This window comes from Pleurodeles waltl, chromosome 3_1 (genome assembly GCF_031143425.1).
Source record: "Pleurodeles waltl isolate 20211129_DDA chromosome 3_1, aPleWal1.hap1.20221129, whole genome shotgun sequence".
Classification (NCBI taxonomy): Eukaryota; Metazoa; Chordata; class Amphibia; order Caudata; family Salamandridae; genus Pleurodeles; species Pleurodeles waltl.
The window spans coordinates 124584075-124606897 of record NC_090440.1 but is presented as its reverse complement, the minus strand read 5'-3'; the positions used below and the strand labels follow the sequence as shown (position 1 = coordinate 124606897).

Sequence of the window (22823 nt, the reverse complement as noted above, 5' to 3'; positions counted from 1 at the left end):
ATTATTTCGGTTTTGCTTGAGTTGAGTTTCAGGTGGTTGGCTGTCATATATATATCACTTTTGTCAATATGTGTGTGGTTTCCCTGGGGGGAAAAGGGTCAGACTTGTCTAGTGGCAGTTTTAGTGCCATAAAGAAGTGCAGAAGGTTTATATGCCTACTGCAAAGAGCAAATCTGTATTTTATGTAAATAGCTGAGTACATTAGTAAAGTCAGCCATTATCTGCGCTATAATACCAATGAAATGTATGTGCGGGGTGGAGGGCGGCTATGGAGAGATGAAGGGCACTTTTGCTGGGTGGTAATGAGGGAATCCGAGGAGGAGGGAGTGGGAGCACCAATAATGATTGTTGGACTGGGCGCAGGAGGTGCTAAAGACTGTGACGAATGGTATGTGACAAGGTGTTTTTTGAGTGTCTTTAAAGAACGTGCTGATTGAGGGAAGAAGCGCAGGTAAGGTGGCCTCTACTGTTGCACGTATCTCACACACACCATCGATTTTGTGACTGTCTACGTAGGCTAGTGTTTTAGAGCAACAGTTTAGCCAATAGCAGAGATGGCATCTTGATGGATGACTGCTGCCTGCACTCGGGTTATAGAGGACCGCTCTGACATAGGATCAGAGACTGAGACATCAGATACTGAGACAGCATCTGAGGGATAGGACAATGGCGCAGACTCTGGGAGTGATTTTTCAGTCGAAGGAGTCCCATTCGATAACTCCTCTTCCAGTACATTATGAGGGAGGTGATGAGGACAGTCCTGCTGTCCCTTCGCAAGCTGTTTGTGCAACTGGGTAATAGTGGGTTAGCCCAACCCAGAGAGCAGGTGAATGCGGCGGCAAGCAGAGAGAGAGAGAGTGCTCTCTTGGGAGATCCCCAATTTAGTTCAGCCCCAAATTCCACCACCCAAATCGTATTGTGGAGACATCAAAATTATCTATGGCAAAACAAACTGGTTTTGTAAGGCAGGCACCTGTGTTTTTGGTCCTGGATTCGGCGGCCATATAGAGAAACACACTAAACCCAAACATTTCTGGAAACTAGACATTCGGGGGACTCCACAGAGGTGTGACTTGTGTGGATTCCCCAAAGTTTTCTTACCCAGAATACCCTGCAAAGCTGAAATGTTGAATAAAAACTCTATTTTTCTCGCATTTCTGTCACACAAACTACAGGAATATGCTGGGATCCACAAAATCCCTACCACCCAGTGACTTCTCACCTGTCCTGATAAAAACACTACCCACTTGAGTGCCTACACCTAGTGCCTGCGTCAGGAATGGATCACCCCAGGGTCAACAGCTGCCTCACGTAAGGACCAACATTGACCGTTGTGTGATCTATTCCTGTCGCGGGCACCAGGCCTACCCACACAAGTGAGGTATCATATTTATCGGGAGACTTAGGGGACCGCTGGGTGGAAGGAAATTTGTGGCTCCTCTCAGATTCCATAACTTTCTGTCACCGAAATGTGAGGAAAACGTGTTATTTTAGCCACATTTTGAGGTTTGCAAAGGATTCTGGGTAACAGAACCTAGTCAGAGCCCCACAAGTCACCTCATCTTGGATTCCCCTGGGTTTCTAGTTTTCAAAAATGCTCTGGTTTGCTAGGTTTCCCCAAGTGCCGGCTGAGCTAGAGGCCAAAATCCACAGGTAGGCACTGTTTTCTATGAAAAAATGTGATGTGTCCACGTTGTGTTTTGGGGCATTTCCTGTCGCAGGCGCTAGGCCTACCCACACAAGTGAGGTATCCTTTTTATCGGGAGACTTGGGGGAACGCTGGGTGGAAGGAAATTTGTGGCTCCTCTCAGATTCCAGAACTTTCTGTCACCATAATGTGAGGAAAGCGTGTTTCTTTAGCCAAATTTTGAGGTTTGCAAAGGATTCTGGGTAACAGAACCTGGTCAGAGCCCCACAAGTCACCCCATCTTGGATTCCCCTAGGTTTCTAGTTTTCAAAAATGCACAGGTTTGGTAGGTTTCCCTGTGTGCCGGCTGAGCTAGAGGCCAAAATCTACAGGTAGGCACTTTGCAAAAAACAGCTCTGTATTCTGTCAAAAAATGGGATGTGTCCACGTTGTGTTTTGGGGCATTTCCTGTCACGGGCGCTAGGCCTACCCACACAAGTGAGGTATCATTTTTATAGGGAGACTTGGGGGAACGCTGGGTGGAAGGAAATTTGTGGCTCCTCTCAGATTCCAGAACTTTCTGTCACCGAAATGTGAGGAAAACTTGTTTTTTTAGCCACTTTTTGAGGTTTGCAAAGGATTCTGGGTAACAGAACCTGGTCAGAGCCCCACAAGTCACCCCATCTTGGATTCCCCTAGGTCTCTAGTTTTCAGAAATGCACAGGTTTGGTAGGTTTCCCTAGGTGCCGGCTGAGCTAGAGGCCAAAATGTACAGGCAGGCACTTTGGAAAAAACAGCTCTGTTTTCTGTCAAAAAATGGGATGTGTCCACGTTGTGTTTTGGGGCATTTCCTGTTGCAGGCACTAGGCCTACCCACACAAGTGAGGTATCATTTTTATCGGGAGACTTGGGGGAACGCTGGGTGGAAGGAAATTTGTGGCTCCTCTCAGATTCCAGAACTTTCTGTCACCGAAATGTGAGGAAAACTTGTTTTTTTAGCCACTTTTTGAGGTTTGCAAAGGATTCTGGGTAACAGAACCTGGTCAGAGCCCCACAAGTCACCCCATCTTGGATTCCCCTAGGTCTCTAGTTTTCAAAAATGCACAGGTTTGGTAGGTTTCCCTATGTGCCGGCTGAGCTAGAGGCCAAAATCTACAGGTAGGCACTTTGCAAAAAACAACTCTGTATTCTGTCAAAAAATGTGATGTGTCCACGTTGTGTTTTGGGGGATTTCCTGTCGCGGGCGCTAGGCCTACCCACACAAGTGAGGTATCATTTTTATCGGGAGACTTGGGGGAACATAGAATAGCAAAACAAGTGTTATTGCCCCTTATCTTTCTCTACAGTTTTTCCTTCCAAATATAAGAGAGTGTGTAAAAAAGACGTCTATTTGAGAAATGCCCTGCAATTCACATGCTAGTATGGGCACCCCGGAATTCAGAGATGTGCAAATAACCACTGCTCCTCAAAACCTTATCTTGAGCCCATTTTGGAAATGCAAAGGTTTTCTTGATACCTATTTTTCACTCTTCATATTTCAGCAAATGAATTGCTGTATACCCAGTATAGAATGAAAACCAACTGCAGGGTGCAGCTCATTTATTGGCTCTGGGTACCTAGGGTTCTTAATGAACCTACAAGCCCTTTATATCCCCGCAACCAGAAGAGTCCAGCAGACAAAACTGACATAGCAGGAAAAAGATACAGAGTAAGACATAAAGAAAAATGGCTGTTGTTTTCAGCTCAATTTCAATATTTTTTTATTTCAGCTGTTATTTTCTGTAGGAAATCCTTGTAGGATCTACACAAATGACCCCTTGCTGAATTCAGAATTTGGTCTAGTTTTCAGAAATGTTTAGCATTCCGGGACCCAGCATTGGTTTCACACCCATTCCTGTCACTAACTGGAAGGAGGCTGAAAGCACCAAAAATAGTAAAAATGGGGTATGTCCCAGTAAAATGCCAAATTTGTGTTGAAAAATGTGGTTTTCTGATTCAAGTCTGCCCGTTCCTGAAAGGTAGGAAGATAGTGATTTCAGCACCAGAAACTCTTTGTTGATAGCATTTTCAGGGAAAAAACCACAAGCCTTCTTCGGCAGCCCTTTTTTCCCATTTTTTTTTTTAAAAACAAAATTTTCACTGTATTTTGGCTATTTTCTTGGTCTCCTCCAGGGGAAACCACAAACTCTGGGTACCATTAGAATCCCTAGGATGTTGGAAAAAAAGGACGCAAATTTGGCGTGGTTAGCTTATGTGGACAAAAAGTTATGAAGGCCTAAGCGCAAACTACCCCAAATAGCCAAAAAAGGGCTCAGCACTGGGGGGGGGGGGGAAGGCCCAGCAGCTAAGGGGTTAAGATTCCTTATGGATATGTTTTGTTTTGGTGTCAGTTTATGCATCAAAATATTCTCTATTTTTATAAATTGGAGCAGATTTATTATTGTGTTTTATTTCTGACTGTTTAACTGTTTTGGTACTTCTAAATGCTTTACACATTTATGCCTGTCTGCTCTGTACCATAGATACCAGGGGTTTGGGCTCAGGTTTAAATTACTTGAAACTTTTACCACACCTAACAAAATAATGATATTATTACTTGTGGCCGACTACATACTACACCAACTAAGAATCTATCACACATTTGGTTCGTACCTGAACTCTGCAATTTCTTTTAATCCTGATTTCATCATTATTGCAAATGTCTCTTTGCATGTCATGTGTATTTTATGGACTATTTGAACTTCTGAAATAAATACCGTGATGATGATGGCCTTCTCAGTCAACATAGTATCTGGACAGGTAGGTTTTTCTACCATTTGATGAAAGGAAAGAAAGAGGTACCTGATCTGCTTAATAGGCTGGGGAGGCAAGAATAGAAAACATGTAGATATTTCTGGTGGGATAAATCAACCATTGATTTGTGAGGGGCTGTGACATGTCCTTATAGACCGCAATACAGACACAGTGTGACAATTCGCAACAAACAGCTTTCAGTGTCTAGCCTGAAAACAAAAAATGAAAACCACTGCAAAATATATTAAGTCAATTTAAGGTTCATATAAGGGTCCCAAACTAAAATTAAACAAGGATATTTCCATGGACGTCAACTGGGGGCTTGCCGCTTGCGACCCTTGGCACTGCATTTGCGACCCTTGGCCTCAGAGGTGGCAAAATCAGTGCTAGAAACACAGGAGCAGCTTGTCATAATGAACAATAGTTGGAGCTGCAATCTCCTTATTGATGCCAATTTTTATTACACTTATAATGAATAATAACACATTATTCACTATCAGTTTAATAAAAATGGAGTACTGAGCTGGAATTTGACCCTCCCTAGCAACTGAGGTAATTAAAAATGCTTTTAAATGTATGTTGCGTGCATGCTTGCAGGTGACAGTGTGTTTATGTGAGAAAGCGGGTGTATATATGATTGCATGTGTGTGTGTAAGCGAATGTAAAGGATAAATGTCATGTGATGTCACTTCCGCTCCCCCTGGCTCTCTGGTGAACTGACGTTCATGAATTTTACATCCGTGACTCTATTTTCACACTTTTTGTTATCGAGGTAGAATAGTTGGGCTTCGATAATATGCTTTTTCTGTCAAAGTAGATGCAGTGTTCAACTATAAATGTGTTCAGCTACTATGTGCTCGGAAAGCTCTGTTTTTTAACAGAAATGTGTGTTTTATTTTTAATGACTTCTATTAATCGTGTTTTCTCCCCCTCCCCTCCTGCCTACACCTTGGATTCTCCCAATATTTAGATCTTCCTTTTAGTGTGTTTTACAATCCATCGAATTTAATTCATTCAGAGCATGCTTTTTCTCAGATATTCAGATAATTTTTCTTACCAGAATTTAGAAAAATCATTTTGCCTTTACTAACGGGGTCTTTTGGAGTGTGCTGGAAAGGGACCATAGATCCGCTCCCTCTCACACGGTTCCACGACCCCTTTAAAAGTTGGGACATTGCTGAGTTTCTTGTCCTTTCGATGGAGCCTCAGTCAGCTGCAGTGTGGTACACTCGTAGCAGTCTTCCCATCTGTCACGGGCCTCCAGTTTCCGAACATTGTAAGGCTCGCCCTTTAACCTTCAGATATTGATTTTTTGGTTCTGGGCTGCCTTTAAAACCGTTGCAGTTCAAGCTGGAAAAATCTGCAATCATAAAGGCATGCAGGGAAAGACTCGCAGCACATCAGGGCCAGAAGCTTTTTTGTTTCGTATTCTGGTTTTCAGAGCAAAAACCAATGTTAAGTATTTGACCTTGACATTGTGGCCCACAGAGCACTACATGCTGGTTTTAAGAGCCTGGTTAACGGAAGCACAATGAAAACGTCCCTCCTGTCAGGCGGGAGTCTCTAAGAAAGGCTGGTTGTTTGCAGAAGAGACTCGACCACCACATTTTTTTGGCATAGGGGCTGCCATCCATATATGAGCAACTACTTGGGCACGATTTGTAGTGAAACGCCAGTCATGCCAGCCTTCACGTACCCTGAAAATCTGTAACAATTCGTCAGTTTTACGAGTATATTACCCTTCAGGATACCTGGTGCCTCAAATATCTCTTCTTCAGCCTGAGGCTGTAAAGAGCGCCAAGGGAGTAATGATTGAACCTGGACAATCCCTTCCTGGAGCTCTGCAATGTTAGCAGGAACACCGACGCCCATCAATCCTTTAACCGTGTTTGTCTATGTAAGCAGAGGCGTGCCTTTGACCTTAAACAATGCAGATTCTAATAACTAACACCACCCCAGAAGGTAAACAATAAATAAAGTGCACAAATTAAATGCAGGATTACGGACATGAGTCTCTCACGCATGTACTCACAGTTGGTGGCAGCCACACTGGGCAAATGGGAAAGGTGCATTTCATTTCCAAGTGGGTTGACACGAAGCTTTCGCCACTATTATTATTCGATACTCATCATGCGAATCCAAACACAATTCCATTCATACAAGATAATTAATCCTTTCCCCCTTCACGTGAAGGCTGAATATTTATAAAGTATTTCATTAAAATATCATTTATTAACTCAATGTACCAGGTAGACCAACTTGATTAAACTGCATGTTTGGCAGCTACATTTTCGCAAACATAGCTGATTTCCTTTGTGCATTTTTCTTGCAACCACTATTTAAAACCATTGATTCAAACATGCAATTGAATGAAATTGAAAATGGCTCTTGATGTGCCATAGAAAATTCAGTATTAGTTCAGAGTATTATAATTTGTTGTTACAGGGTGTAAACCCCGCACCACGGGTCCTGTGTGCTCATCTAGCTTAATTTCAATAAACAGTCCACATTTATTCCTTCCTCGTCCATCTTGCTGGATGCAGTCCATACGCACGAGAAGACCAGAACTTGGAGTAATGAAGATTACCAGTAAGTAACCAGGGCATTATCGCGACATCCACAAATATAATCTTTTCTACTATACTTACTTCAACACAATTTTAAAATGTACCAATTAGTTATAACACTCTTCTAAGGAAGAAGCCCATTCAAGTACATTTAACGCAGTTTTACCAGACAGATCCTCTAGTCATGTTCCAGATAATACCCACGTGTTAGGGCCTATAACCGCAAATCCAATCAGATAAATTTACATCCACTTTTAATGAAAACATATTTTTATGTTGTGAGTAGTATAAGTGTATCATTTGAATTTTATGTTGCTGCATGTAACAGGCCACGCAAAAAGTAATCTGGATTTTTAAAAACATTTTACATCTAAACCAGATGTTATGCCTTAAAGATGTAATATGAAATGCTGATTATACTAATAATGTAATTTGAATGACATTATAAGGTTACACCCAAACAAATATATATAAGTGGTGAGCCGGGAATGCAGTTTGTTTTCTATTTCATTAAACTGTAGGTTTACAAACCAATCTTTAAGCATCTATAGTATAAATAACACAGTAACTAAATTACCCAAAACAGAGAAGCAAAGATATAACACTTTTACAAAGACACATGGTGATATGATATCAAATAAACTCAAATTATCGAAATAGACCCGAATCAAGAAATGTATCCAAAAACATTCTGCTTTGATACTTTCTCTCATCAACCAGTCTCTTTCGTGAAGGCTATTTCAAATCACTTTTGTTCAATTCATAATCAAATCAAATTGAGCAAAGGTGGCCTAAATATCTCTTTAAAGATAGCAATCCAACCTGATGGGCTGTCTAAAAGTTCTAAAAAGATGACAGTCACATACCAATTGAGGGAAACCGATATTTCCATACTTTTGAAGCATACCTGAGATCCTCCAGTTATTAATATGTTATTAATATGACTGTTAGCTTTCATACAGACCTGTGTACTCCTTCTTCACTTCATTAAAGGCAATCGTTTATTATTTTATTAGAAACAGTAAAGATTCTCTAGGCCAATTAAGATATATGTTTGATAGTAGCTTGGAATTCCACCATGGCTTACTACAGGACTGACAAGTATTTGTGCTCTTCTGAGAAAAAAAACTTTAGACTATTTATCCGTTAGAGTTATACAATTTTGGCAAGAGACTTCTAACTTCAAACTATCGAACAAGGACGCTAAGACAATTAATATGAAAATAAATAAGTAGAAATAATCCACTTCACTCTTCTTAATTTACCATGCAGTAAGGCACTGAAGGGCTTATGAAAATAATATGTAACTTATATCTTTAGGCCATGGATCATATCACACATCTAAAAAAGAGGAGTTTTGAATTTTACATAGATATGAAAGTTAAAAATAAATAGATGATGCCACCCCACACGTCATAATCAGACTGTGATAAGAAATGTAAATGGATGCACTTTACACCTAATCTTAATTGTCAAATGTGAACTGCCATTATTTCTTTTGAAAATAGCCAATGTTGTCCATTTCTAGAACTCTGTAGTGCAAAAATTCCTTCTGTAGTATAGTTTGCACAAAAGTGTACTCACTATCAATGTTGTACCTGTAATATTTTGTTCATGCTGTTGATGCTAGATATTTTCTCACCTTTTGAGATTTACTCTTGCATTCTGGTTTCTGTTTATTAAGTTTGTGCCGAATGAGAAGATGTTGGTCCGTACGGCAGTCATAGCTCCCTTGCTCTGAATCATCTGTATATGTGTCTTTTACAGGGTCTGTAAAAGAAAATAGACAAAGTGTAAGAAATTGGTTGGTGGTTGAAAGGGGTGGGCGCTTCACACTCAGGCAACAACTACAATTCTTGTCAGGTTCACCCACAAAAGTCACTAAATTAACCTGTGCTTAACCCTTAAGTAGCTTGGTTCACAGAAGTCAGGATTAGCTGAGAGGCAATTTGTAAATGCAGCAAAAAACAGTATTAAAGGGAAAACTCAACCCAAGAAAAATCCTCAAACTAACTTAGAAAAATAAATTACAATTTAATGAATAAAATGTTGCCAGAGCAATAAAAATCCTATCAGTGGAAAAGGAGATATTACATTGTTAAGTTTTCATTGAAATTAAATAAAAAAGTAGACAGAAGTACCACTCACAGTTATCTGGTAGTGCTAGACCAAGAGACACACACAAGCTCAGGCTGACTGCAATAGAGCACAGGCCAGGCACTGGCATGAGCTTAGTCACCATCTCAAGTCTGGTGCAAAAGCTGCCATTCATGTTGTTAGGGGCCAGTGCTAGGAGCAGGTTGAGCTTTGTGCACAGTTGTTGCGATAGTGTGAAGAGTTGGCCTTCGCTGGAGCTTCAAATTGGTTAATCGTTGCAGACGGTCAATGTTGGTGTGAAGTGCAGGTCTTGCGTTGCAGGTCATCTTGAATAGTCACTGTTGCACAAAGTGGAGGTCCTGCTGGAGCTTCGCATTGGCAGCCTCGATTCTCGGTGCAAAGAGGTCCCTTTGTGGTTCGAGAGGAGCCCACATTTCAGGACTTTCACCTTTCCTTTAAGAAGAGTTCTTACTTATGCCAGGCAAGTGTCCAAGACCAAAGGGGCACGTTTTGGGAATCTGGGTTCACTCAAACAGAGCCCAGCAGCAGTTCCAGGCAGGTCCAGTTGGTGCTGGTCAACTAGACAGTTGTAGAAAGGCATCTGGAAGCTAGTTGTGTCCCAGAAGCTCACATGGAGGTCAGCCAACTGACCCTTGGAGTCACTCTGGTAGCCTGAGATCAAGGCAAGCAGGTACAATCTTCCTTCTTCAGACAGCAGGCAGTGCTTCCAGTAGCAAGGCAGTCCTTATGCTAGAAGGTCAGCGTTTCTTCTGGATCTCCCACAGGTCCAGGAATACTCTCATGAGTGGTTCTGTAGGTCTTATGTTTATACGTGGTGCCAGCATTTGTGTGGGGAAATTCCCTGAAATACCTCCAAAACTGGTTCTGGTCAGATGTTCCCCTGGTCCTGGCATCAAACTGACTTGAATGAAAAAAGGCAAGGTAAGCCTGGAGTCAGTTTACCCTGTGTGTGCTGCAGGCAGAACACTTTGAATTAAAATCAGCTCAGGGGACAGCCCCACCCTAGCCATCCTTTCAGGAGCATCCTCTGCCCTCACACCTAGGTCTCCTTTGTCTCACTGTCTGGAAGCAATACACAAACCCCAACAGCAGAATCATTAAGAGTCATATGACCTAGGACACTGACAGCAAGGCAAATTTGTTTTGGACATAGGAATGCCAACTTTCTAAAAGTGGCATTTTCAAAATTGTAACTTAAAATCCTACTTCATCATTAAAGTATTAAAGATGATTTTAAATTAGAATTCAGTTGATTATAAACAACACATCTCTATCTCCTTCCAATCTGAAGTTGAAATGCAATATGGTAACCCAATGGGAGCCTATGAGAAAGAAAGTCCTTACCACAATGAACAATGACTTTAGGAGTTTTTCACTTTAAAGACATCTAAAACTCAAAAACGGCTTACTTTTTACATATCAGACACGCTTACCTGCGGGTGGTTCAAACCTACCTTAGGGGTGACATATGTTTTAAAAAGGAGGGTTTAGGGTTGGCAAAAAGGTTAGTGTTCCAGGTAGAAAACAATCCATAAATCAATCAGGGGGTTCTTGTAGAGCGCAAGCTTGTCACCCTGGGGGGTCTCAAAGATGGTTTGGAGCTGCGGACCTCACCTGTCCGGCAGTGGTGGTGGTTGAAGAGCCAGGTCTTGAGCTGTTTTCTGGACTCCTTTAGGGAGGGGGATGTACGAAGATGGAGGGGGAGGTAATTCCAGGATTTGGCAGTGAGGTGGGAGAAGGAGCGCCCTCTGAGTCGTTTGCGATGGAGGTGGGGAATGTGAGCCAGGGCGAGGGTGGCCAAGCGGAGTTCTCTCATTGGCTGGTGAAATGTGATGCTGGTGTTCATGTAGGTGGGTCTGGAGTCATGTAGGATCTTGTATGCATTGGTGAGGAGGTTGAAGCAGCATCTTTGCTGTACAGGGAGCCAGTGGAGGACCCTTATGTGGGGAGTGATACTGGTCCTTCTGGGGAGATCAAGGACAAGTCTTGCTGCGCCATTCTAGTTGATCTGGAGGTGCTTTAAGAGCTGTTTGGCAGTTCGACATAGAGTGCATTGCCATGGTCGAGGTGGCTGGAGATGAGAGCCTGTGTGACTGTCTTTCTGGTGGCGATGGGTATCAAAAGGAAGTTATTGCGTGCCATGTGGAGGATGTTGAAGAAGGCCAAGAAGACAGTGTGATCTGTTGCTTCATGGTTAGGTGAGTGTCCAGGATGATCCTGAGGTTGCGTGCATGGCTGGTGGGCGTGAGTAGTGGGCCACCACATGCCATCCCAGGGGGAGGGCCTGTTTCTGAAGATGAGGATCTCTGTTTTGTATAAGTTAAGCTTGAGGCAGTTGAACTTTATTCAGGTGGCGATGTCTACCATGGTGTTCTGAAAGTTGGTTCATGTTGAGGTGGCGTCATCTGTTGGGGAGTGGGTGAGCTGGGTGTCATCGGCGTATGATATGACATTGAGCCTGTGGGTGATGTCGGCTATCAGAGTCATGTAGGCATTGAATTGGGTGGGGCAGAGGGAGGAGCCTTGGGGGACGCCGCAGATGATGTCTTTGGAGGCAGAGACAAAAGGTATGAGGAGGACCCTCTGTGTTTGGCCGGCAAGGAAGGAGGAAGTTAGGTTGAGTGTGGAGTCTGGTGATAAGGGTGTGGTGGGAGACGATGTTGAATGCTGCGGATTGGTCAAGGAGGATGAGGGCTGCTGTTCCCCAGAGGGTGAGGGACCCCCCCGGGCAAAAAAGCACTATATTTTTTAAATTACACCAAAAATCACGAATAGCTGTGAATTTCACTGCGATAAAAAAAAAAAATGCAAAGACGGTCTCCCGTGCTTGCTTTTCACTGTGCCCCCGAGTGGGGCAGGTCCTGGGGGCATTGCAGGCAAAATAGGGGGCAGGCACACAGGCCCCCCCTCTCCTGGGGCTTATAGAAGCCCCAGAGACAACCACCTCCCCAGGGCTATGTGTTAAAATATGCAGGGGTACCGTGGAGCCCCCTGCATCCCAGGGACCACTACCTCCCTGGACCCAATCTGTTTTAGGCTAATAGCACTTATATATACAGAAGACAACTGCATTGCAAAGCTATTGTTGAAAGACCTGGAGTTGTGGGCCTTAACTTAATTACCTCAAACCAATCACGTTCCTCTGCATTAGCAAGCACCACCACCAACTGGATCGTCCTTCCCATATTAATTAGTCAGAAGTCAGAAGTCAGAAGCGTAGAAAATACCTGAGTCATTGATTTCAGCACGGCTTTTGAGTAAACAAAGAACAACAATGGCCAAACTAGCAGCTTGGAAAACTTCCAGACCACCTCCATCTAGTGATAGGACTTAAGTCGTCACCTAGGGTGAGGGTTAAGCTAGGAGCAAACCAATCGCTGTCGGCAAAGATAGACACCAACTCAGGCTTGAAGAAAGAATGCATTTTAGCACTCCTTCCATTCGACCTATACACAGGAGACAGGGGTGTAGCTTGGTCAGTAAGAATGGTGGGGAAGAGCTTCAGGTTTTCCAACAATCATGCTGGGATTTCTTCTAAAATACTTTAAGGGCCATATCTACGAACACTTTTTCCCATAGACACAGAATGGGTAAAAACCTTTGCTACATCTGGCCCTAAATGAGAAGCAGGACATGAGGGGGACTAAAGGGGCAGTAGGGTAGATTGTTAGGGTTACTTAACAAACACTATTTTTCAAACTAATCAACGTTTTTAAGGCCTTCAAATGAGGGACAAAAAGAGAGTGTGTGCAAGTGTGTTTTTGTCATTGTGAACATGAACAAATTTCAGATGAAATCCAACAGAAACTTCACCATATCCGAAAGAAAACACTCGTACCTAACTATTTACTACTGAATATATTTTTTAGGGGGTTGAATACCCCAAGCAACCCACTGAAGTTACGCACCTGACAGGAGACTTGAAACCTTAATTAGATGCAGCTGACACCGCCTTACTTTTCAACATAATTTCATTAAATGAAACGCAAGGGGCTACAGAAGTTGCTAAAAGTCCTAGTCCACTATTGTCATTAGCACAATATGTTCATAAACAAAATTGTTGTCTTTTAGGAGCGATTAGCAAAAAGGGCTCATGGCATATTGAATGTACATCGCTAAAAAATGTAATAAATTGCAAATTCTGGGAATATTATTTGAAGAAGGAGGCGGTTAGTGGTAGGATCAAAATTAATTAAAACTACTGGTTTCATATTTTGATTGTACCTCTATGCTAAAAACACAAAAAACTATTTCCTACTCCCAGTACAGTCGTCAAGGCCAAATTAATCTTTACCCTACATAAAGCTCTAAAGTCTTTCCTGGAAAGCTTACTCATAACATTCTGCAACAAAACATCTACAGACAACTATGTAATCTTCTGAAGAGCAGATGCGTCTGGAATTTAGCCTCACAGATCGACAAACGTCCATGAAATTATCTTTCTTGAAGTACTACTTCAAAATAAAGGTAGCCAAAAGACTCAAAAAGCATGGGTGTAATTATTCAATGCTGCAGTATGTGCACTTCATGCCAAAGCCTCTTGGGAAATAAATCAAAAGGGTTCAAAAAGCCATAAATACAAACACAAATTACCTCATGCAGCAAAAAGACCACCAGTTCTGCTGCTAATTTTGTTATAATTGGTTTGCAAATGAATATTCTCACAATGTACATTGCACCTTAGGTTGCAAGTTTTGGGCCTGATTTAGATCTTAGTTGTGTTTCCGCCAAGCTGTGTCAGTGGCGGACCCAAAAGGACAGTCGAGTCGTCAGTGTTCCGTCTGCTGTATTTAGATGTTACAGCTCTGCTAGCAGAGGACTTGTGATGGATTGATGACGGGCGATGGATTGCTAACGAAGGAAGATGCTGCCGGGACCCAATGGACTTTGTACAATGGCAGTGGCTATGGAATAGAGGTAAGTGACAAACACACACTGTACCTTTGCCATATGTGCCCACCTGCCCTACACACTATGCAACACTATGCAACACACTACATACACACCATCATCCATTACAACTCTATCACAACACAACCTGTACATGCCAAAAATACACATTAACATACATCCATGACACAACACACAAACACACACAACAAAACCATGACAGACCAACACAACTACACACTCAGTTACACAAACTCACACTGAAGCTCAACTACACACATCAGAACAATGTCTGCCAAAGAACAACAACACTCACCTGAATGTGTCACACGGCCACAAAATATACACAACAACATCGTTCTCACATGCAAGTGACACACCTACCTACACACTACCCACTCCGGCTCGCTCCACCTCAGACAGCCAATCTACACACACACACATACACATATTGACTCACATACACAAGAGAAAGAAGACACCTATTGTTACTAATGGGGTCTTTGGTTGACAGGTTACCCCCTGTTCAAGCAAATACCCTCACTCTAGTCAGGGTAAAAGAGAATGAGCCTCAGCTAACCCCTGCTTACCCCCTTGGTAGCTTGGCAGAGCAGTAGGCTTAACTTCAGAGTGCTAGGTGTAAAGTCTTTGTACCAACACACACAGTAACTTAATGAAAACACTACAAAATGACACAACACCAGTTAAGAAAAATAGGAAATATTCATCTAAACAAAACAAGACCAAAACAACACAAATCCGACATACACAAGTAAAGTTATGAATTTTTAAAGATTAAACTCAAAAATAGCACTTAGAAACCCAAAATGCTTAGATGAGGTGTTAACATGGCATCGTAATGGAGTCGTTCCCAACAATCCGACACCAGCGGCGCCAGACACAGAGTTGCGTAGACCCCCAGGTACAGTACCTTGGTGAAGAAATGAAAACGAGCTGATGCGCGAAGTCGGGGATCGAGGCGTCTGTGCGAAACGTTGAATCCATGCACTTCGAGCGGTGTCAGTCATGATGTGGTGCGGCAACTTTCACGGAGTCGCAGACTTCGGCGGGGCTGCAGCGATGTTGGCCTTGTGAAGGTCACTGCGTTCCAGTGAAGATCAAGGAGTCGGGTGCAGGCGGCGTCACTGGATTCAGCAGCGGCATCGGTCCGAAGTTGTCCGAAGTCGATTTCCTTGGATTTTTACCAGCTTTTCCTTTCAAGGGCCCAGGGACTGGATAGGGCACCACTTGTCAGAGCAGGAGTCTCTCCAAGGATAGCTCCACAAAGCACAGTCACAGGCAGGGCAGCTCTTCTTCCTCGGCTCTTCAGCTCTTCTCCAGGCAGAGGTTCCTCTTGTTTCTAGAAGTGTTCTAAAGTCTGTGGTTTTGGGTGCCCTTCTTATACCCAATTTCTCCTTTGAAGTAGGCCTACTTCAAAGTAAAGTCTTTTTTGAATGTGAAATCCTGCCTTTCCCAGGCCCGGCCCCAGACACTCACCAGGGGGTCAGAGACGGCATTGTGTGAGGACAGGCACAGCCCTTTCAGGTGTAAGTGACCACTCCTCCCCTCCCTCCTAGCACAGATGGCTCATCAGAAAATGCAGACTACACCCCAGCTTATTTTCTGTCACTGTCTAGTGTGAGGTGCAACCAGCCCAACTGTCAAACTGACCCAGACAGGGAATCCACAAACAGGCAGAGTCACAGAAATGGTATAAGGAAGAAAATGCTCACTTTCTAAAAATCGCATTTTCAAACGCACAATCTTAAAATCAACTTTACTAAAAGATGTATTTTTAAACTGTTAGCACAGAGACCCCAAACTCCACATGTCCATCCGCTCCCAAAGGAATCTACTCTTTAATCAGATTTAAAGGTAGCCCCTATGTTAACCTATGAGAGGGACAGGCCTTGCAACAGTGAAAAACGAATTTAGCAATATTTCACTGTCAGGACAAAACACATTACCATATGTCCTACCTTCACCATACACTGCACCCTGCCCTTAAGGCTACCTAGGGCCCACCTTAGGGGTGCCTTACATGTAAGAAAAAGGAAGGTTTAGGCCTGGCAAGTGGGTACACTTGCCAAGTCGAATTTACATTTAAAACTGCACACATAGACACTGCAGTGGCAGGTCTGAGACATGATTACAGAACTACTATGTGAGTGGCACAACCAGTGCTGTAGGCCCACTAGTAGCATTTGATTTACAGGCCCTGGCACCTCCAATGCACTTTACTAGGGACTTACTAGTAAATCAAATATGCCAATCATGGATAAACCAATCAACAATACAATTTACACAGAGAGCCTATGTACTTTAGCACTTTAGCAGTGGTAAAGTGCTCAGAGTTAAAAAAACAACAGCAACAGGTCAGAAAAAAATAGGAAGCAGGAGGCAAAAAGATTGGGGATGACCCTGCATAAGCAAAAAAGTCCAACACCTATCAATTCAGGTCCTTTGCAATGAGTACACATGAACTCTGTTGTCAAGCGTATGTGTACCGTCGTTGTGGTGGCAACATTCATTTGGCAATAAATGATGACACCACAATGAGAGTTGTGTATGTGTGCAACATGCATGTTGTGCAAGTGTGTCCCCAGCCATGTGTGACACACCCTTGTCCCCAATATATGCATATCACAGTGATTTTAAAAAAAAGTACTTTGTTATGTATATGCCTGCAGTGGTTCTGATCTCTCGTGCAGTGCCCACACAACGTACTATGGGAGTGTGACGTCTCTACCTGCGAGTCCGGCGACGGAGGGGGGTTCATGTTTGCTCTGTGGGTCTGTGGCAGCAGTGATTGCAGGTGCTATCCAGTCATGTCCCGTTGTAGATGAATGTGCAATGGGAAAAAAGGTGAGTTTTCTCTGCTTTTCCCCCTCAAGCCGCCAACTCAGATGTGGAGGTTGGACAGCCACTTTTTGGCTGGCGGTAAGGCACATCCAAACCTGTTGGTGGGAAGGGTGGCTGTGGTTCAAATGTGAGCTTATCGGTATGGGACCGCCAACTTCTAAATACGGCGGGTGGACCATCGCTGTGTTGGACGGGTTTTCAGTCAAAAGGTCAATAGTGGGACTGTTCCCGCCAACATCTAAATCAGGCTCTTTATCTTTAGGCTGAACTTTCATTGTTGAAATCCCATTCACCGGGTCACGGGTCAAGCAGGTGTTACTGGATCATGGTGGTTGAGACCCTTCGCTCCTGTTATCTCGGGGCCTGGCCTACTGTATGTTCTGAGCAACTGGGCAACGTGCCCCTTAAGACCTAACTCTTAGTAGTAGCATGGGTCTAGCATTTCAAGGCTCTGCAGGGAGGAAATGGGTGTAGGGGGAACACAGGATCAGAGCTCCCAATATATGCAACAAGTCAACAAATGCTTCTCCAGGCCAATATTTGCTTTTAGTACAATTTGGCAAGCCACAAACAATATAAACAGTTTTCATAAGGAAGCCATACTAGCCATTTCCTGGGGTAAGCTCTCAAGTCTCACTTACCCTTTTAAGGATGGTGGTTATTTCTCATTTATGTATGGTGACATCCAAGCTATGCCCTGCAGGTGATATCAAACCTTGGAAGTTCTACAATGGCTTTGAAAACGTCAATGTGTCCCTGCACCTCAGCACATCAGTCAGAGCAGGTTCCCTAATGGCCCTATGGCCCAGAAGTCAACCTTACCCACTATCGCGGGTAATGGAGTGATGGTTTGGAGTCTCCAGGCATATGCCTGTGGCCTAATAATGAGTTAATGTTGAGGGGCTGCGGCCTACTGAGCACTTCTGGCCATGAGCTCTTCTCTGCATCTGGTGGCAGGTCTTGGGTAGTCCTGGATTTGGGGTGTTTAACTGTTGCTTTGTTTTTCGTTGGTATGCTATGGAGTGGTATGCCACAATAGCTTGCTCCCATATATCTGTAATGTAGGACATGATGAAATTTTGAGTCTAAGAGTAACATTGTTGGAACTCTAACTCTAGAAATAATCCCCAGAAGAGCTCCTGCTCTTGCTACCACCTGTGCAGTCATGCTCCTCAAATGTATTGCCTTCCCAGCTGGCGTATTCCACCAAAATCAAGATATACTTGTTGCCTGATGGTGAGGTGGGGGAAGCGGGTCAAAAGTACTAACTACGTCTATTCTCATCTGCTCAAATGCAACACCAGCCACTGGAAAGGCACTAACGGTGCTTTTGGTCTCCCTCCTAACTTACCACACTCCTGGCAAGAGGCTACAGAACTGCTCTGTGTCTGCTCTGCATCTGCACATCCGTGGCAAGTAGAGCAGAGGATCCATACTATGAGGAGTTTTTCTAATGCTCAAATGGCACTTCATGGGGCAGTGACAACAGGAAATTCCTGTGCACCAATGGAACTACTAGCTTGTTGCTATATCCTGACTCAGGATTCACCAGCTCACTGTACATTACGATAACCTCTGAGCCAACATATTTTTCACAACCACTCTATTGCCGACGTGTTTCTGAACATTCCTCTAAAGTCTCACAGGCATAGGGTACTCTTCCTGTGCCTTGCTGAAATCACCCCATGTAGCCCCCTCAAGTAACTAGAAAACCCTGCAGCTCTGGGAAGGACCCACACTACAGCCTCTGGTATGCTTCAGGAGCCTCATCCTATCCTTTCTGTGAAGCAGAAGCAATGATCAGTGCTTTTCTGGAGTCTGCCCTTTTCTGCAAACTGTGTGGTAACATAGGAATGTGCCCAGTCTCCTCCAGAGACTGATGTGCAGTCTAAGCTCTGGTCAAAACATGCTTATGGTTGTGACACCATGCCCGAGGCAATCAGATCATTGCCCACAAGACAACCAGCACCTTGCTTTTTCCCTAAACCCAACATTGTTCTTGGCTACTTTTCTGATGAGCTCAATCTCAACCCAGGCAAGCAGGTACTCCATGCCCTCTCCACTGGCTACCAAACATGCATCCTTGGTACTAGGAAAAATCTCCTCAGGCTTAAAGTACTTATCCATTGTGGGAAATGCTCAATTATCCCTTAGGTTGGGCTCCTTCCTCCTACTGGTACTCACTTTCTGCACAAACCCCATTGTGTTAGGATGAATGTGATTCAGAGCATCTGGGTCCCTCTCCCAGATGTTCTTAGCCACTAGGTAGAGCCAATTGGACCTTCCCAGTTCCTCTTGCCCATGTGAATCATACTTGCAATCACAGTTGGAGCTGGTGCAGGGTCTCCCAGCTGACAGTCTGTCTTAAAGTGTTCCACCTGGTGGCACTTGTAACAAGTCACCACCTTGGACTTGGAAGGACATCCCTACGCTCCCTTCTCATGATTCTCCTTACTGGACACACCATTACCATTTATCCTGTACCCTTCTCAAGTCCATTGGATTTACCCTGGCCTTTACTCCCAAGTTTGGCACCTGACTGGGAACAGTCCCTCTTTCCCTTTGGCTTAGAACCATGATGTTGCTGCCCTATGTTCACCCTATGTGACCCATTGGCAGCCAGTGCTGCGGGCTTTCCTGGATCCTTCTCGTCTGATATAACAGGTATTACCATAACCGGGATAGACCACATCTCTCATGAGTTACTTTGTCACCATCAACTGTTTAAGGGACTGAAATTCCTTGTCCTTCATTTCTCTCACCGACTCAGTCCAATCTTGCAATTCTCTATTAATCAAACTAAACACCACCTACTCTCTTGTATTCCTCGAACCTCTGAAGCTACTGAGCTGACTTCACCCAAACCATCTAAGCAAAGCTTTTTTTCATTTGCTCAAAGACCATCTGGTATGCCACAGGCATCCTTCCAGTGACAGCTGTCACTTCCAATGACAGACTGCCCTTTAAGGTAGCTGCCTTGGACATATTATTCAAGGCCTACACCTTACAAACAACCTTAAACTCACAAACCATTCCAAGATGTCCTTACTTTCCACAAACACATGAACTAAGAAACCTGGCTATAATCTGGCATGCATTGGAGAGAAAGTCAGTTATAGCTGATGGAGTAATGGCCACCACCCTACGCTTCTCTCTCTGAAGGGCTACCTTCTCATCTGTAGCTCTCTTTTTTCCTCTTCCCTATACTCCTGCTCTTTTTGCTTCTCTTCCCGGGCCCCTTCCTCCTTTCTTTTCAGCCACCCCTTCACCTTGGAGAGGACTTCTCAGTTTCTCCCTCTCTCCTGCTCAACCTCAGCATGTTTATACTCACTAGGTTTAACCCACTCAAGAAATTTACTCCTGGATTTGGTGATAGTGGTACCATAGACATTTGAGGTGGTGTACAGCCCTGGGGCATTCTAGAAGCTAATGGGGGTAATGTAACTGGAAAGGATATTAGGGGACACACTCAATGTGTGTCTGGAATATCTAAGGGGACATGGGAGCCTAATGCCATGGGACTCTGATGCCACAGTGCTCTCCTCCTCAGTTTGTCTACTAACACGAAATACAATCCAGCACACCACTAATAATATACACAGTCCACACGAGGCAGCATTGCTAGAGTTACCCAGGTCAGCTGTGAAGTCCCACTTCCCTTTCTAAGGATTGTGGTTACCCTCCATTCACATGCGGTGACATCCAAAGTAGGCCTTCCTAGAGAGTTCAGGTCTTAGAAGTTCTACAATGGCTTTGCAAAAGTCAACAGGTCCCTCTACCATAGCGTGCCAGTCAGAGAAAATTCCCTAAAGGCCAAATTCACCCAGTAGTCAGTCTTACCCACTGGAGTGGGGGCTTCGAGCTCCTAGGCAGATGTCTGTGATATGGCAGTGAGCAGAAATTGATGCTGCAGTCTAGGTGGCAATGTCCACCGGGCTCCACTGGTCATGTGGTAAGTTCCTTTCTGTGTCCACTGGCGGGCCTTGGCTTCATCTGGATTCAGGGAGTTGAAATGGTGGCCCACTTGTCTTTCAAGGTTGTACACTGGTTCACCATGGCTCCTCTCCTCACATATGGAGTCATATCAGCATACACAGGGCAATGGCTCCTTCCAGGTTTAGGCACTACCCAAGGCATCAGCTCTCTTTTCGGCATAATGCAACACCAGGGCGATGGCCCTCACTCTTTACTGAGGCCCTCACCTGGAATACGGAGGTTCCAATTGGCATAAACAAGGTGACGGCCCTCTCCAAGTTGTGGTGCTGCACGGGACAGTGTCTCATATCTCCATACAGCATGTGACCAAGGGTAATTACCTTCACTTTCTCAGCAGCCCTATGGCAAGGGGGCTGTGAATCACAGACAGTCAGCCTAATTAGTGTGATGTTCTAACCTAATCAGTGTGATAGTGTCATGGACAGTCAACCCAATCGGTGAGGCAGTCTGGATTGACCTGAATATCATACTTCACTTTCGGGATCCTCTCTGGAGAATCCCCACTAGACCTAGCTTCCTCTAGGCAATCTCCTTCTCCTTACTGGGTCCTCAGTTCTTGGTTTAGGCAGTAGTAGGTGCTTCAGGCCCTATGTGAGTGTTCTTTATTCTCCTGGGTGATGTTCCCTCACCCAGCACGAGAGTCTGGCAGACACTCAGTCCCCAGCCCAGGTCACAACAGGTAGTGGTCAGGTTGTCCATGCTGCTATACACATTTAGTTTGACAGTTTGTGAGCCTCATGGTCCACTTTTTATAATCTGTTTCCAGACACACATGTGATTTTGTGTCTGTTTTTGAAGTTCATGGTCTGCAGTTGCTAACTTTGAAGTACCCTTTCCTCTGTCTTGCTCTTCCAACAGAGAGCAGTCTATCACAAAAGGAGTGTCTCCAAACCTTATAGCTCCAAACACAAAACATGTAGAGACTAAGGGGGTCATTCTGGCGGTTCGGCCGCGGTCAGAAGAGGCAAACCGGCGGTCTCCCGCCGGTTTACCACTGCCCTTAGAATCCCCCATGGCGGCGCAGCTTGCTGCACCGCCATGGGGGATTCTGACACCCCCTACCGCCATCCTGTTCCTGGCGGTTTGCCCGCCAGGAACAGGATGGCGGTAGGGGGTGCCGCGGGGCCCCTGGGGGCCCCTGCCGTGCCCATGCCAATGGCATGGGCACGGCAGGGGCCCCCGTAAGAGGGCCCCGCAAAGTATTTCAGTGTCTGCTAAGCAGACACTGAAATACGCGACGGGTGCAACTGCACCCGTCGCACCCCTGCAACTCCGCCGGCTCAATTCTGAGCCGGCGTCCTCGTTGCAGGGGCATTTCCTCTGGGCCGGCGGGCGCTCTCTTGGAGAGCGCCCGCCGGCCCAGATGAAATGTCTAAATGGCCGCCGCGGTCTTTTGACCGCGGTGCGGTCATTCAGCGGGGGTACCTTGGCGGACGGCCTCCGCCGTCCGCCGTCCGCCAGGGTCATAATCAGGCCCTAAATGGTTCCAGCTGCATGTCATGCTCAGTGAAATGTGCACCTAAAGCTTACAGAGGCCTCAGCCCTACTCTCTATGATTCCCTTGTAAGCTCCAGCTACTCCCTAAGCTACGTCCAGCGGTCTTTTTCGAAATCACAGAGCCCTTTTGAAGAGTACTGAGGAGCCTGGCTTCCTTCAGTGTGTATCAAGCAAAGCTCTCATTAATACAGTAATCCACAAATCACAATTCTCTCTAGACAGGTATTGTAATGGTCACATTTTGTAATCCACAAATCTGTCTGAGGGCTCCTCCACATGCTCCTCCAGCACGACCTGGAATTAACAATATGGGAGCTACCGGCCCTCATGCACAACACCATCCACAGGCACACAAATATTCTTAGCACTCCACACAAACGCATGTGTAGCTCGTTACATATTGTACCGATCCAAGGCACATACATGTGCGTACAAGTTGATGCTGATAAATATGCAGGCATTGCCCTCATGTA

The 22823-nt window shown here is 44.6% G+C and overlaps 1 protein-coding gene across 3 annotated transcripts in view; it reads right to left on the bottom strand.

Annotated features, from left to right (window-relative positions):
• Window positions 1–22823, bottom strand: part of ANO3 (anoctamin 3) — a 1608515-nt gene that overhangs the window by 1365499 nt on the left and 220193 nt on the right. For all 3 annotated transcript variants that reach the window (XM_069221955.1, XM_069221956.1, XM_069221954.1), the window contains exon 3: window positions 8630–8757. In XM_069221955.1, coding sequence (XP_069078056.1) covers window positions 8630–8757 — 128 coding nt within the window. The remainder of the gene's footprint in view (window positions 1–8629; window positions 8758–22823) is intronic.